Source organism: Styela clava, chromosome 10 (genome assembly GCF_964204865.1).
Source record: "Styela clava chromosome 10, kaStyClav1.hap1.2, whole genome shotgun sequence".
Lineage (NCBI taxonomy): Eukaryota > Metazoa > Chordata > Ascidiacea > Stolidobranchia > Styelidae > Styela > Styela clava.
In genome coordinates, this window is record NC_135259.1 from 4,696,817 (window position 1) to 4,713,901 (window position 17,085).

General features: G+C 34.7%; 2 protein-coding genes across 2 annotated transcripts in view; both read right to left on the reverse strand.

Moving 5' to 3' along the window:
• LOC120338490 (uncharacterized) overlaps positions 1-10,167 on the reverse strand; it is a 40,270-nt gene extending 30,103 nt beyond the window's left edge. Inside the window, exons 1-11 of the mRNA XM_039406508.2 lie at positions 9,911-10,167; positions 9,059-9,190; positions 7,998-8,197; positions 7,312-7,472; positions 6,161-6,325; positions 4,877-5,062; positions 3,997-4,258; positions 2,955-3,148; positions 2,228-2,328; positions 1,533-1,744; positions 471-796 (exon numbers count right to left, since the gene is read on the reverse strand). Coding sequence (XP_039262442.2) covers positions 471-796; positions 1,533-1,744; positions 2,228-2,328; positions 2,955-3,148; positions 3,997-4,258; positions 4,877-5,062; positions 6,161-6,325; positions 7,312-7,472; positions 7,998-8,197; positions 9,059-9,190; positions 9,911-10,133 — 2,162 coding nt within the window. The 5' untranslated portion in view covers positions 10,134-10,167. The remainder of the gene's footprint in view (positions 1-470; positions 797-1,532; positions 1,745-2,227; positions 2,329-2,954; positions 3,149-3,996; positions 4,259-4,876; positions 5,063-6,160; positions 6,326-7,311; positions 7,473-7,997; positions 8,198-9,058; positions 9,191-9,910) is intronic.
• On the reverse strand, positions 10,166-14,913 carry LOC120338491 (testis-expressed protein 9-like). The gene is made up of 2 exons (XM_039406509.2): positions 14,895-14,913; positions 10,166-13,399 (listed from the first exon to the last, which is right to left on the reverse strand). The coding sequence occupies exon 2, from the start codon at positions 13,350-13,352 to the stop codon at positions 12,003-12,005; it is 1,350 nt and encodes a 449-aa protein (XP_039262443.2). The 5' UTR covers positions 13,353-13,399; positions 14,895-14,913; the 3' UTR covers positions 10,166-12,002.
• Between the last annotated feature and the right edge of the window lie 2,172 nt (positions 14,914-17,085).

Sequence of the window (17,085 nt, forward strand, 5' to 3'; positions counted from 1 at the left end):
ATTTTTGATTCTTAAACTTTTGTCACTTTTTATTGGAATACTTTGTTAAATATAGATCCAAACTATGATTAGATACCAACTTCAAGAGCACCTAACTCTTTGTAATATTTTCAAATAAAACTTCTGTTTAACCACTAAACCGTCGCATAGCAAATTTTTTACGCATTCACAAAGTTTTGGGAAAGGCGCTAGAGGAAATTCTACAATATATATCAAATCATGTACTAGACCAGTGAGTGGTTCCCAAACCGTGGCCCGCGGGCCAATTACGGCCCATTCAACGATTTAATATCGCCCCTCGAACTTGAGTGAAATAGTTGAACAATTCACTTTTTTTTCTTTTTGCGTTCTAGAAACCACCAATCAATTTTGGGAACCACCGTACTAGATATAACATCATTACATCAAACACCAATACCTCTTAAGTAGCCTAATTGAAGTGCCCGAATACTCAATAGTGATTCAATTACCTTGACTTCTTTGTCATGAAAGATTCACTTCTGATCAAAAACAAAAAAGTTCGATGTATATTCTGAGCAATATCTTCATTTCCCAAACATCCTTCTGAAGATTTTCTGCTGGACATCAGTAACGTGTTTACAATTTCAAAAATGATCATCGATATCAAAGTAGATTCTGAATGTGTCATTTCGTTCCATAATATAAGTGAAACGATGCCACGTCCGAGAGATACTGGTGCATCACAAATCAATTCTCGTAATGAAAGCGGTTTTGTTGTCCTCGTAGTAGAACTTGTGTTTGGTTCATATGGAAGCAAATCTACAACATCTTCAAGCTGAGAATGAGAATATTTTACTTAATAATATGAAGATAGACATGATGGCGTAGGGCAGGGATTACAAACCACTGACCAGTGAGTCATAAAGTGACCTGTCCACGTTTTTTCATCGACCTGTCAAGCCGCAAATTCTGTCGTTTCAGGGAGCAAATTCATAATTTAATTCAGTAAGTAATAAACTGCTGTAATAGTTCTTGTACCATATAGTAACACTGATATTATGAGATTTCCAACATAACAATGAAATTGTAGTAACGCTTTCGGTTACTTCATAATCATACGATTCCATGTTTTTCACGCATGATTTTCGTAAAATCTAACACCGGAAAAATTGCCTCTGTCCTAAGTCCTTACACAAGAGTTGCAAACTATACAATACCCAGAATTAAAAATATTTTATGAAAAGGTGGTACCAAGAAAAATTATCATTGATGCAAGCAGACATTTCATTAAATATATGTCTTACATTCTTTTTTTTCGTATCAAAATGTGTGAACTTTCCAGTGAAAAGTGGTAGGTGTTAGACTTATGTTGATGTCGCAGGTCATAGAGCTCTGGTTCAAAACCCAGGCGACCCACTTGTTTATTTATATAAGTTGAGTGAGGGTTAATTTAACGATAGCTATATTAGTCATTCAGTCACCATTGCTTGCGTAAATTGAGCATTGTTTATATAATGTTGAGCAATGTTGATATTAATTATTAAGGTGAATTTATTAATAAAACAGCTGACCTGCAGAAGAATATCACAATAAAGTTTTATCGTCAGCATAAACATTTTCTTTAATTCATTTTCTGTGAAATCGTTTACGTCAGCATCAATTTGAGTTCGATTGTCGTTGTTTTGCTTTTGTTTTTCTTCGGAGGATACGAGCATCAAAGTCAAAATTGATAATATCTTTGTTCGACAAGTTGCAATCTCAGCCAACAAATTTATAGCGGAAACTAGTGATAAAAAACAATTAAAATTGTTAGTAAAAGGTTAACAGACTTGATAATATTGAAATCGAGGAGGAATATTTTTTTATTGAGGAACCAAACCAATCAAAAATGGATATACCAAATATCCTCGCATATAAGTCGAGTTCAAAACTCAAAAGTTGACAAGCTAGGGGGGTTCGGCTTATACGCGCATAACCCTGATCGCACTCTAACGAAATGCCATTATGCCAACTTAATTCCAACAGCTACCACTTGAACCATGCTAAGTTCTAACGATAACAGCGTATTTTTTAGGGTCGGCTTATATGCAGATTTTTATAAATCACCGTTTTGGGATGTCGGCTTATATGTGAGGATATATGTATACAATGTAGTCTAAATAAAAAAAAAATATTATCATATATAGTCATAGAAAATTGAAAATATCCCTATCCATTCCATTTTCAAATCAATCATAGAAAAGGATAAATACAATGTAACATCAACCTTGCATCAGTGACTGTAATTCATCTTTATCATCGACATCATCATTGGATTTTTCTTCTGTGTTTGTGTAACCAGAGGTAGGGTGATCAGAATCTTGTAGTCTGTGAAAATATCAAAAGCAAACTTTTGGGCGTGGAGTTTGCATATCATGGATCATTTTCTTTTTTCTTTGGCATGCTTGGTTCGATATTCCACGCGAAATTTCTGTGTTCGCGACACAAACAATTATGACACAAAAATTTCAGTTGAAAATATACAGCAAAAATTAATGAAAAAGGTCTAGTAAACACTTCACTAAGCATGTAATAAATTTGGGAAACAATGTCCAAGTAGAAAGACTCCAGGAATCCCAAAACTGTAGTTCCTTCAGAGTGAAGGCATAAAAACGCCTTCTGAATAAAAAAAAATCTCAATTGTTATGATGTTTGTTATCACAAACATGAAAAAGTTCGGAAACATTAGAAATAAAAGGTAGATTATTTCTTGATCAAAAAGGTCTATTTGTCCACTGCCATGGGTGAACATGCAGGAAAAATGGCTAAAAACATTTTTAATAATAAGGAATATACGGTACTCCTGAAGTATGCGCACTAAGATGTCGCACAACCTGAATCCTAGCCTGGTACACAACCTGAGTTCAGGTTGTGCACCATCTTTGTGCGCATACTTCGGGGGTACTGTATATACAAATCAATAAAGAAAGTTGAAGTTGTTGAATTGATCTTACATGAATGAAACAGGAGCAGCTTGTCCTGCATTCTCAGTAACATTTTCTTCGACTTGTAATTTTTTATCTTTGATAAGATATATTTTCTCATGGCGAAGTTTGATAATTTTACGCCAACGAATTTCTTTGTCTGTCATATTCTCTTGCCGTGCTTCCGAAGGGAGAAAATACGACAGCGGATCCAAAATATTTACCTAAAAAAATTTGAATGCTGGCTGAGTGAAATATAATCAGAATTTTTCATTGCAGTGGCTATGCATCAGAAATATGAATGTTTATAACATTGGGATAACTTAGTAGCTTTGAAGAAAAATTATATTAAGTGACAAAATCAAACCTGGAAAATTTGATGTAGAAGACATTAAGAGGCTTACCAAATTTCATAAGATAAAAACATTATTTTTTTCAAATTCATAATGAATTGAAAGGGGCTGACCAAATTTCACAAAGTAAAAACATATTTTTTTCCCTAATTCATAATGAATTGTGTTCTAAACTTTCAAAACCTGAACTTTCAAAAATTTTAGCCATCATATCTAAACTGATTCAGGTCTCATGTAAATCAGTGTATTTGAAAGCATAATTATTTAGTCTCATTAGCTCTTGGCGCATCTGTACTAGTCTGCAACTTCACTTAGCGCTCAGTCCCCTTTGTTTCCGAGTGAGTGCAACTGGCCTTGCTTTGAACAAATATTCTCATAAAAAAGTAGTAGCCTACAAGCAAAAAAAATTTTTTGATTGTGGACATTCTATCGGACTAATTATAGTAGGAAGACATAATTATACAGGGTTGTCGCTAGAAAAACAGAAAATTTGAAGGTCAGATGAGATCGCTAATAATATGTGTGCTTACTCATTTCTTTTCGATACATTTTTTTTTCTAGGTTCTAGGTTGTTTCGGTTTGATAAATTTTAGGTTCTATTTTGACACCCACATCATGGAAGAAGGCAGGAAACAACTTTGTGAAAGTTATTCTTTGTAAAAGTAGTTTGACGGTTTGACAAATTTTCTGTTATTCTAGCGACCACCCTGTAGTTTTACCTGTAGATGATGAAGATTTATAATTCTATACAATCGTTGAACGGTTTCCGCAACGTTAGAGACGATAATATCATGTTTTTGAGATGCATTTATCATTTTTATAGCGGCAACACTACGTCCATCACTGCATAATAAAATTGGTAATTGTGGATGAGCAGCAACTGTAAATTTTGGTTTTCTTTTCTTTACTGGAACAATAGATGATTGCATAGATGTATCTGTTGAATCTTCAGGATCACGTGTGAGGTTTTCCACAGCGGGTCTGAAAGTATAAAACACATCAGTGAAAATGAGACATGTACATAAAAGTTCAAGAACTTATATTGAAAAGTTTGATGCTCCAGATGTGCGTGTAATCAATATGGAGGTAACTAATTTGGTTCGTCTACTTTACATCAAGTTGTGTGAAGGGATTGAAATGGGGCAGGGGGTTTATCCACTTGGCTAACACAGACATCCCTAACTCGTAATGGAACTAAAATAAGGAAAACCGGAGTAAAATTATGGCCTAACCCTAACCTGGTACAAACACTACAAGTCCAAACAGGCACATGGAAATGTGAAAATAAATTTCAGAACCCATATTTGAAAACAAAAACAAAGATTAATGTTCCCTATAACTGATTTGTACTGTATTGTAATCTTTTCCATTAGGACAAAAATTATTTGGCACCAAAAAGGAATCAGCAAATATACTAGACCAAATCGACTGGCATGTGTCGAAACTTACCCTTTACTCTTATACAAACAGTAGTCGCAGGATTTGAACTCGCATCACTCAAACAAAATAAAGCTGAGCAGAATTTAAATGAATAGAAATTCAAAGTTAGAGATACTCGTAATGTTTTTAATGAGTTTATGTCACAAAAATCTTTCTTACCTACGAAATCCAACTAATCCTTCAAGAGGTAAGAAAATACCAGGACCAAAATTTTCAGTGAACGTTTCAGCCATTAAACTTAAAATATTTCCGGATGATGACACGAGAAGAACTGCTCCTTGTTTTGTTGAACATGCCAGAATAAGATTGTCAAATGTCCAACTCATACATGTTATCCAGAAACTCCTAAAAAAAAGAGGAGAAAGCCACAGGGTTACCAGTTAGCATTGGAAACATGCTCTCCAGAGTGATGAAAAATACATGTGATACTGCAATTTCTTAAAAAGCCCAATCGAACCCAGGGAACATATTTAAGTTATAAAAACAACTTCTAATGAAATTATGAAAATGATTGGTCCAGTACAGGGTGAGCAAAGTTGTTTATGCAAAGGCGGCATTCATGGAGATCTCATTCGCAAAAGGGCAGATGGAGAAAAGTACTCAATTTCTTCAAGAGACCATAGCGTATATGTAGTTACCTATGATAGTGTTGAATTTAATAATGGATGACATTGTTGAATCACAGATGAATTAAAACCAAAATATTATTTTAACATTTCATAATTTAGATATTTTAAATAAAGTTTAAAAAAAATAGTTGTAAGAAATTTCCACAACTTTTCACAAGAGCAAAGGGACTAGACAAAATGCTTTGGCAGACTGTAGTTTTCCCATGCCTGGTCTAGTAGTTCAATGAGCCCAAACTTTTTGTTCATGTGGCGCCAAATTATCAGAGAACAACTCACGGCGCATTTAAACGAAAAAAAATTGCTGCCTTCAAATAAAAATCAATTTTGTGATCGTAACAGAACACTACATAACAGAAAGTATGCACAGCATTTAAAACAAAAAATAATAAAACATCTATTATAAATAGAATATGTAAAATATTCAATCATATATTAGTTATTTTCAACACCCTTTTAGGAACCGCTGTCTATAAAAATTGACTGTTTATCAAAGAAAAACAATAGTAACAACCAATGTTCCCTCTAATTTTTTGTAGTATGTGTGCGCAGAAATTTTGGTGTGTGCGCACTTTTTTGGAAATGACTAATATTTGTGCAAAAACCAACGAAGAAATTTTGGAGTTCCAACCGGGTAATGGGTGGGCCAACAACAAACTTTCTCAACCTGCCAACCGAGAATATTGTTACATTACATCGAAATACGTCTGTGCGCAGTAAATCTATGTGTGTGCGTGGCCTCTGAAAGCTGTGCGCGCGCACACGCGCACACTTTAGAGGGAACACTGGTAACAACTAACAAGCCAATACCACTTACATGGCAACAGCATTTTTCAAAACATCAGTAAATCCGACACTTATTGCAGCACCAGTATGAGGTTGTATTAAAAGAATCTTCGTCATTGATGGCATCCTCTGATTCACTGCTACAGAAAGTATTCTACCATTTCTTGACCAGCAAGGTAAAAGAGATTTTCTTGCACTGTAAAATCAAATGAATGAAATGAAAAATGACATATTTAGGATGATATGAATTTAGTCATAATAAAATCAATAGTATTGATGTGTAAATAATCAGTGGCTGCTTTCACAGGGCCTTTGTTCAGAGCGATAGGCATGAATTAGCGATGGATAAAAAAAGATAATGGTTTTTGAAAAATGAGATAAAATTGCATTTTTCCCCATCAATTTTATGAAATTTATGGCAAAACAATGTTATACATCGAATTGTACCATTGCAATACCAGTCAGATTGCGAGGCATACTGGCAATGTCATATATAAAAATTTAATTAATTGGAATAAATTAGGGATTCTTAGATTCGTAAACCTTGTGTTTGGAGCAGTGGCTCCCAAAGTTGATGGACCGGTAGCCAAAATTAGAAGAGGAGGACTATTCACGGGCCGGGAGAGTGAAGCGCCCGGTGCTAATATCGGTACGTACAATGAAGATACCGGTATAATTGAAATGTTACAAATATACACAAGCTTAAACTGTGGTAATGAGGTAACAATTGGGGACACACAAAAAGGTAAAAACATAAAGTGGTAAACTACTTCACTTGAGTTCGGCTGGCCATATTAAATCCTTACGTGGGCTGTAATTTGCCCACGGGCTGCAATTTGGGAACCACTGGTTTGAAGTAATGTACCAAACTATGTTTGCGTTGCTGATTTTTATTGTGGGTACAATCTCAATGCCCCCCATCTCATCCGGAGTGTAAGAAGATAAGCGATTTCACACAAGAAAGATTCTGGTTCTTTATTATAAGAATGGCTCCTCACATAATCAGTTAATCTTGTAAGGAGCCTTGTCTAGAGTGTATGTGTGAAAACGTTTCATAACAAAAAAGAATCACCTCAAATGCTTGCTTGGTATCATTTTATAAGCGGTGATAAATTCGAAGTAGACAATAAACGATGATCAGTGCTCAATTGAGATAAACAAAATTACAAACAAACTACTCACTGTATAGGAATACAAGGTGGATGAAAATCACCACATGGATATTTGTTCAAAAAATAGGTTGCAGGACATTCCTGTTGGTTGAGTCTTAATGATAATGTCCCAACTGTCAGATTGTTGTCAGATGACGAAACAAACGAGCAATTACAAGTTGATCCTTCTACCTGAAATTTAATATAAAACAAATTGAATCTTAAAGTGTAGGATTTGAGAGTGGAAGCAAAAAAATGGGAGCAAAATTTTTGGGTACACAGTATCACTATCAGAGTCAAGTATAAAAAAGCAAACGATTCATGTATGGTCAAAATCTTCACAAACACTTAAGAATGTCTTAAATTTAAGAAATCTTTTAATTTATCTTATTAATTATCTTATTATTATATTGGATATTTACATTTCTTTATTTATAAATTCTTTATTTATAAATATTTAGGTTCCATCCACGTATTTATAATGTGTTTTGGAATAAAAGAGACTTTCGCCCTACTACCTGTTATTTGTAACATATTGTTAGCCAGTTATTTTTGAGGTGGGGCACGAGACTTCACAAATTTTAAAAAGGGAACACGGTATCAAAAGATTGAGAACCACTGCTCTAATTTCATTCAATAAAACATGCTGAACTCTCGACTCCACAGTCATGATGATGGAACAGTGCAAGTACAAAAGCAGCAACACAATACAAATACCTCATCATTAAAGAACACAGCATCTAGTGTTACTCCTTTAGCAGAAGACAATGCAAACGCAGCATTTCCTATTGTTACTCTTGTCCATCCACTGTTGTGAAATCCGACACTTCTCCAAATATAAACTCCACTATGTCGTGAAAATAACAAAATGGTGTTTCCATCATCTCCAATAAAAAGTCTAGGTCGTCTGATTATACCTAGAATGTCAACAAAAATTTAAAATGTCTCGATTATGTATTTAAGATTTAAGAATATCTTAGCGAGTTGGTTCCACATTCGAAATTATCAGAATATTGAAATTGAACCGCTTTCAAAATTTGCTATGATCAAAATGACCTTATTTTTTTCCCCGTGTTTATTTACAAAACTAGAATGGGATAGGATTTTTATTTTGTTCCATTCCTAGAGACGAAAGTGGAAAAAACTGCTAAACCATAGGGCAAACAGATATGCAATAGTAGTCGGCAGTCGTGTTCCTAACACTTAGCACAATGCACAAGTCGGCATGACATGCCTGGAATAAAAATATCAAACTACTAAATAAAAATCAATTTTAATATTCATCAAGTATTGATATCCCTTTTTGACAAATAGAGTTAAAAATATTTTTTCCATAAATCAAAAACACCACCGCATCTTACTTACCTCTCCACGATCGTACTAAATTTAAATTATGTCACATACAATTAAACGGAGCTTTCACTAAACTATAACTCTCAAAATACGTTTATAATGATCGCTATTTTTTATGTGAAAATGTTCTTAGTTCAGTATTGACTACTACTGAAAATCACTGTAGCTCAAACTATGTTTATAGTAAGTTTATTCAACTCCATAATAAGATGTAACTGTTGTTGAAGTATTTTTTGAAGTTGAATAATTTATTATTTTCAATGTGATATTGTTAAACGCTTACTCATTATATATAAAGCGATCGTACGCAATTTTCACATGCAAAAATAAATATGATAAAAACATTAAATATGCACTACTTTTCACATCTTCAAATAAAAATAGCTTTCCATAGCAAAAAAATTAATTCATATAAAATTGCATACTTTTATTAGTGGCGTCTCCCTCTCCAATAATCGGTGTGAAGTCAGGACATGGAAATATGTTGGTGATTGTTCTGGTACCTTTTCTCCATCGAAATAAATGTCCATCCTGTAGCATCCCCACGACACATTCTCCTGAAATATCAAAAATAAAAATGCATGTACAATCTACATAGCTTGTTCGTGGTCAATTTTATTGCTTTCAAATAGCAATGATGGTCTGATGGTTATTATTGCATTGGGGTAATTACCGTAAGTTGATTCCACATGTTAAAAACCTATAGTTCAAACTTCATGTACAACAGCCAACACAGCCTAATTAGAAAGGCTATATAATTATGCAGAACCAAAAATTCGGTGTTTTAAAAGAAATCTGCGGAGTCTGAGAACATTTACAATCGATTCAGACCTCCTACTTAAAAATAGGTTTGACTCTTTACTGCCAAGAAAATCAAGTTTTAATGATAAAATTTTTCTTGTAAACAAGCCTTCTTCAATAAACTGTTACAAACGTTTTGCCAACTTCTTTTTTCAAGTTTCAGTAAAAAAATTTGAATTCAATTATCACTATAAAAATTCTAACTCTGTTTCCACGAAATTAGGGTTTTAATTAACTGTGACTCCTTTTTCCAAAAGCAAAAGAGTTACATACTAGCGCCTTGTTTTGAGGGAGTAATATGAACATTGAACACCTCGTCAAAAGTAGCCCATTTATCTAGTTATCATTTATGAAATATCTTATTATTGCTAATAATATGCCTGTATATCTGAACATTCACTTGACTTTATTAAGTATTGCTTGAAGTTGGCAAGTAATATCTTATGTGGTATTGAGGATAACAATATAAAAATTACCAGAGGTACTTGTATTTATATACACAACTTTTCCTAGAAGTTTTCTGATGGATGCATCCACTCTTTTTTTCTTTCCAGACACTAGATTAAGCTGTGCAATTGTTCTTCGACCAAGCAAAGTTATATTTTCTGATTGTGTACCGTCCCATTGTACTCTTCTCCAAGACTTTTTCGTCTTTGCATCACAGGTGGTAACAATTTCCAGTTGTAATGGGAAAGACATATTATACAATATTTTGTTACATATTTATCTACTTTCTAAAAAATATAGATCAAACAAAGAGTACAATAAAATAAGACAATTCTTCTATGTCAACATATGTAAGTCAGTATTAGACTTTATTAAACGAACGAAAACCCCACAATTAAACATGGTATTAACAATGGAGCATTTCAAAGGCTAATATTCACCATTCCGATAAAGATGACAATCATAAACTCAATCAGCAGAATGAGGTAAAATAATATTAAACCGGCTTATAGGAACATTTCCAATAATTCCATATTACAACAATAAATTAATTACCGGTAATTGCAAATAGTCAGAATTACAAGTTTGATTGCTGAAATTAATTAATTAGCAGTAGTTGCAAATAATTAGAATTACAAATTTGAAAAAAGAGTACATCAGACTAAAAAAGATTCAAATCAGCAAATAATACGGCCTCGTAGGTAGTATATTATTAACTTAGCTTTGTTGGTATTAAAATTAAAAATCTTGGGTTTACACCCTGGTTAACCCTCTACTGGACACAAAATCTCTCAAGATCAAGGTTTTTTATTAGAAATTTTCAAAAATTTTTTGCATGAAAAAAATAATATTAGATAAGTGTGTTTAAAAGATATATTGCTGAATAGAACTCTAGCACACGCTCTTAAAAAGCCATGAGTGAAGCTTTAGGGCTTAATGGTTGACAAAAAAAATAATTTTAAAAATACCCATGCAAAATGGCCGGAGGAAGGTTAAAACAGAGTAACATCAACCAGAGTGTAATGAATTTGATATGATATGCAGGGATGGCCAATATCGAATAGTTCACTATTCGAATACATTCGAAATTATTTTTTTCGAATATGAAATTTCGAATACTTCGAAAATAAAATCCACTAATTGAAGCTTATATAAATGTATGTAGGAATTTCCATACAATAAGCAATGGAATAACTGCTATCTAAAGTTACAACCTAGCCAAATTACCAGGCATTTCATATTTGCAGATTATTGCAGTGAGTCATGTTAACAGAATTAAATTAATAAGACAATAGTGGGATCGATGATGGATTTGAATATTTGCGCAAGACAAAATCATCCTAGTAAAACGCCCATACTTTTTACCGCTGTCGTGTTCTGCTGAATCGGCAAAACGAAAGGGTCACAAATCACTTTATCTCGGTGGCTGTGTTTCTCTTTAAAGTAACATAACCAGCCTGCGATTAAATATCATGATTGGCAGACCCTAAGACCCAAATATAAGGTTATACAAATCATGCTTGGGAAGACTCATGCAAATAATAAGCAGGCCACATAGAAATAAAATAAACATACTTTCTCAATTTTTCGACGTAATGGAAATGAATTTGTAAATTAAAAGCCACGTACACGAATGTCCACCCACGCAAACGTGCCGCAACACTATGCGACGTACGGCCGCACAGAATATAAACAATCAAAGTGCCGATTCTATTTCATCGTCATTACAATACGTGAGACAGCGTAAAAAGTCGTTTGAAGATTCCCGTTAAAAGGAAACACCACGTTTACGGCGAAAAATGGCTACTATTCGGAATTATTCGAAAATCAGCCGAAAAGGTATTCGAATACTTTGATATTCGAATACATTCGAATATTCGATTCGTTTTGGACAACCCTGATGATATGACAGATTAGAATGATTCCATTTTCTCAAAGATCACGATAACGAGGTGCTTGCTTGTATAGTAAGTATCTCATCCCAAGCAAAAGTGAGTAAAATATCATGGAAATATTTTCGGTTAGAGATTTTAACAGGTCCATAACAGTACGAATATCTCTCAATATCAGGTACATCAGATTATACCTTTAACATTAATATTTAAGACAAAATCGTTTGGTTCATTTGCTCCCCCAGTCCAATGCTTTCACAAACTCTTCTTCAGTAAAAGACAACAATTTAGCAGCTTCAATATGTAATATTTGTCTTTTCAAAATACTGATCAATTTTTGTTGCTTTTTAAACACTGTACTCATGTCATTTTTCAATCGTTCCAATCTATTGTTGTCAGAGCGAAGACGATCCATCTCTTTACGATCATGCTCTGATGATTCTTTATTCGTAAGTTTATCTTTTTGCAATTGTGCTTTGTATCGCTCCGCATCCTCCAATGCTCGATTTAAACGAACTTCAGTTGCATTGTGTGAAACTGAAGATTGTTTCTGTTCACGTTTTAATCCATCTAATTCTTTTCTTAAATTTTGAACTTGGGAACCTACAGAGTCAGATTTCTTTTTCTCTTCTTCTAACAGACGTTTGTGCTTTTCTATCTGCGTTTGTTGAGCGTTATTCGTTTTTTGCAATCGGAGTTGTTCCTCGTTTGCTTCTTTTAACGATAAACTCATCTTTTTTCTGTCTTCAGCTCCAGATCTACATTCTTGTGAAAGTCGCTCAAGCTCTTCTTGCATGACTCGGAGTTTCGCTTTTAAGAAACGAATTTGTGCTTCTGAGCCCATTTCAACAGCAGCGGATGGCATGATATCATCATCATCATCAATATCTCGAGCAGAAAAATTTTCTCCCATGTTTTTTTCGATGTTTAAAATAGCATCATCAAGATTAAGTTTTGTTGCAAAATCGTCTGGAATTGCGACATCGTCAGCAGTGGTTGTGCGAGGCTGTTTACGAGATATTCTGCCGCTTTTCTTTGAAGATTGTGTGGCAGGTCTTGGGGCTGAAGTGGGTATAGTTTTACGATCTGACTGCCTCGCAGAAACCGTTTTCCTAGTTGAAGAAGCACTTTTTGTGTTACGCGAAGACGTTCTAGCAGTGCTATTTCTCTCATCTATATCACTACTACCATCGTCGGAACCAATAAGATCCAACAGACCAAACTTTGCGCCAATCGATAAAGATTCGAGATCGGGTGACTGACGTGAATTTTTAAACCTTTCCCCGTAATTTCCCGATTGTGTGCTTTCTTTCTCAGGTGTTTGACTAGGTGATGAACGCAGAAAATTTTCCTGTTCTGACATTATGGCTTCGGCCTCTCGAACCAATTCTGCGGTTTTTGCCTCCAATTCAGCATTGAGCCTTTTATATTCCTCTTCTCGCTCTAAAAGACTCGATTTCGCTCTTTGCTGAGACTTTTCTGTCATGTTGTTTTGTTGATTTTGAGATGAGCGCTTTGTTCTCTCAGAAACAGGTCGCGATCCACTTGCCTTACGGTTTGAATTGGTGTTTGAAAACATTTTCTTACAATATTCAAAATAAATATTATTATTAACGATATGAGTTGCTGCATGAACAAAATTAAAATCAAAATATCAGTCAGAGCTTCTAAAGTCAGAAAGTAATAAGTGATTTCGAACCTAATAGATTTAACATAACTAAACACTAAAATGACCAAACAAAATTTGAGTCTGGTATACTTTTGTACAACAAGTACTTCCAGTGGGTGTAGCACAATGAATTTTGCATATGTTATTCCTAACCCCCACCTGACTATGCCATTTAAAAATTAGGTCACTTAGCATCTGTGCTGTCAATCAGCCAATATTTGACTAGCCTGACTGCCTGCAAGCATTAGGGTGGCTTAGCCACTTTGTGGCCACAACATATTTGCGACCATCAACTTAACATCGATTAAATTAATGCCAAAAAAAATTAACGAACCGCGACGATATTTCTTACGCATTATCGTCCACTTATCCCTAGTAGCTCTGCAAACTTACACTAAAATGCGGCCACGAAGAAAAAAAGTTATGACCAAAAACCCGACCAAAGAAAAAAATCGGACCATTTTTTTATGTCGCCAACTACCCGTTGTCCCTTTGAAATACTTGAAAATCCATACAAATATAAGAGATAAAAAGATGAAACTTGGTAGGTGGGTAGAGTTGTGTTTCTTTTAACCATCTTTAAAGTTTCGCGTTTTTACATTTAAAGGAGGGGGAATAGGGGGGTGCGCATTTTCAATACGTCTATAATATCTTTGTCGACCAATTTGTGACCACCGTGTTTTTGTCTGTTTGATTGCTGTGATGCGGTGCTTTGTTTATAATTTGACAAGTTTTGTTCGAAATATTCGTGTTTTTTAAAATATATGACGGTTAGAAATGCAATTAGAAGCCCAATTTTTTCACTCATGGCTGCGTATGCTCTAGTCTCGAAGCAGCAGAAACAATGTTCAAGGCTTGAAATTTGTGGTCGCACACTGGTCGTAAATACGTCTTCCGTGTGTCGTACTTTGGTGGTTTGTATAGCTTTAACCCCTGGTCGTAGAAAGTTAATTACAGGTTTAGCGTGTAGAATAAACGCCAATGCACTTACCGTGGAAAAATTAACGGGTTAGAAATATTGGTTTTTGTTTTATAGCGGTTTGAATGAAATCGTCTGCAGACTGGCTACACCACCCTATATAACAAATTACCGTAGATACAGGTACCGGTATCCTTTTAAACAAAAAAGTGTTTCTTCAGCTTATCATTACTAGGCTACATTCAGACAATCTGCAGTACACAGATAGAAAAGTGCGGTACCGGTACCACAGTACATCACTAACCAGCACCAAATTGGTCAGTTGAGTAAGATACCGGTAATCCATATCAGACACCGGTCTGCCGGTAGGCTACCGCAAACCGAACAAATTTGTCATCACTACGGTAACACAATACTGCAATGCCGTACCGGTAACTTACAGTAAACTTCAGTCCGGGCAAAAAAATATTTAAATAAACTAATCGATTAGTTCTTTATTCAGTTCAAGGGTAAATAACTAGCAAAATACTTACATGGCGACAAAAAGAAGATGAAATATTTGATGATTTTTAAACATTCATTTAGTGGCATATTTTTGATTTGTACTCGCTGTGTGTATACCGGTACTGTTTTAACAATGTTGGCCACGTCAATGTATCAATTAGGCTACAGACCTGCTCACGTGTGATAAGTGTTTTTCCTAATAATTGCTTTTATGAGTGTCCGCACACCGAATTTGCCGCCATGGTTTTGCGTTTGTTTGTATATTAAACCACTTATCACCTTTTCCGCAATGCCCAATCTAGCAATCAGTGTAGTTTTTCATGGCTTGGTTTTTCTTAAAGCTTTCATGGCTTCATGAGTATGACTATCGTCGCAAATTTATTACATTCCACTCCCCACATTATCTTTGCATGAGGTTGTAGGTATTGGTCATTATCAACGTAATTGTTGAAAGAGAGTACAACAGCCCGAAAGTTTATTACTATCGTGTATTTTGTTTTTTAAGTTTGGCCCAAGCCTCATTTAATTGGGCTTGTGTTTTTGTGTGCGTGCTGGTGGGCAGGCACATGAGATACTTCATGTTTTAAACTTTTTTGTAGGTTTTGCCTGCCCTCCAGAATTCTCCATTTTAAATTTAGGTTTGTTATGGAGTTTTCGAAATAAACTATCTATCTATCTATCTAAATAGGATCCAAAACATTTTGACTGCAGCCACTATTTTGAGAGAAACTCGACCTGTTTGAAACTTAATTCAAGCGTTTCATTGAACCGTAACGTCGATCTCTATTCTCTATTTTGATTAATTATTTAAAATTAGGTTTGTATCACTTTTCTCATGAGCTTTTTCATAGAATACAAGAAACACATCATTGGAGTATTGAAAACCTTAGAATATAACACCAGGCTAGGTTTTAATGCAAGTTTTACGTTTTTTTATCACGCAAAAGCGGTTTGGGGAAATTTCGTCATTTTTACAAAATCGAAATTAAAAAAACCAAAAAAAAAATTGAGGGGATTTTTTCAAATATACGTGTCAAAAACTAGAAAAAGGATTATTGTTCTTATTGTGAGCCATAATTTGTCATAAATCACCTGGCTTTTAAATCGAGTGATCAAGGCTTCCCTTGGCAAGAAGGGCCTTGTTCGTTCTGTTAGTGTCCAGACCGGTATGTTAGTCGTTGGTCCAGACCTATTATTCATTTCTTCAAAGACCTGTTACAAAGCCTGTTTTTGCATGCTTGTGATGTCGTTTTATTTTGTGTTTGTTATTTGTTTGAATGTGATAAAATTCAGTGGAAGTGTACACAAATTTTAATGGGGCCAGGGTGTAACAGCCACGATTCTGTAGAACAGCTAGGTTCTTTCGACAGTTGTCGCTATGGAACAGTTAATCGAATATCGTGTTATTGCACCACAAATACTTAGTGGAAATGACGTCAGGGGACCACATGCTGCAGGGTTCTGGGAGTTTCTGGCTGATGAGATGTTTTGGCATTGGCCTGGAAATGGTACTTTTGATTTTATACCTAATGGGCGATTGTAGGTCAAGAGGTTTAGCGTATTTGTACTAAAATAATAAACGGTGTATTATTAAATAGTCCTCACAGTGGTCAATGTTATATATTTCAAATCAGTGTTTTCCAAATTTTTTTCTAGCAGCGCCTCCTTGGAGTACTTTTGACTGACAAACGACCCCTTGACTAGTCAAAATAAATTTATCTTCCATTTATCATTTGTCTAAAGAGATGGGAGAGCCTGGTAAAACACCACTGGATTATCAATATCCGGCTTCTTTTTAGCCAGAAACAGTCTTAAGTTTCTTTGACTGTGTCAAATGCGCTACTTCTTGCCATTTTTGGTATAAGGCAAGCTCTGGAAGACAGAAAAATTTTTACTCGCCCCCGCATGTGAGGTTATTTCAACTTGAACAATCAATACGAAACACTGAACTTTGGTTTGAGTTCAAAATCGCTTTGCAATTATCAGGAATTCCATGTTTGTAAATATGACTGAATAGCTCAATTATTCATTCCGGAAGCTCCAATTGAAATACAGTACAACGTTGGAACGAACTTCCATATCATTATGTAATTTGTGAATATGCTTGCTCTACCTACATCAACATTAGATATATCTATGACTCTGCCACTGATATTGAGTTTTTGCAAGCTTGAGATGAAGATATTTTCGTCTAGTTGAATTCAGTTCATTAAACTTATA

Excerpts from the sequence above, each read along its gene's own strand:
- LOC120338491 (XM_039406509.2), bottom strand. The coding sequence starts at position 13,352 with ATGTTTTCAAACACCAATTCAAACCGTAAGGCAAGTGGATCGCGACCT.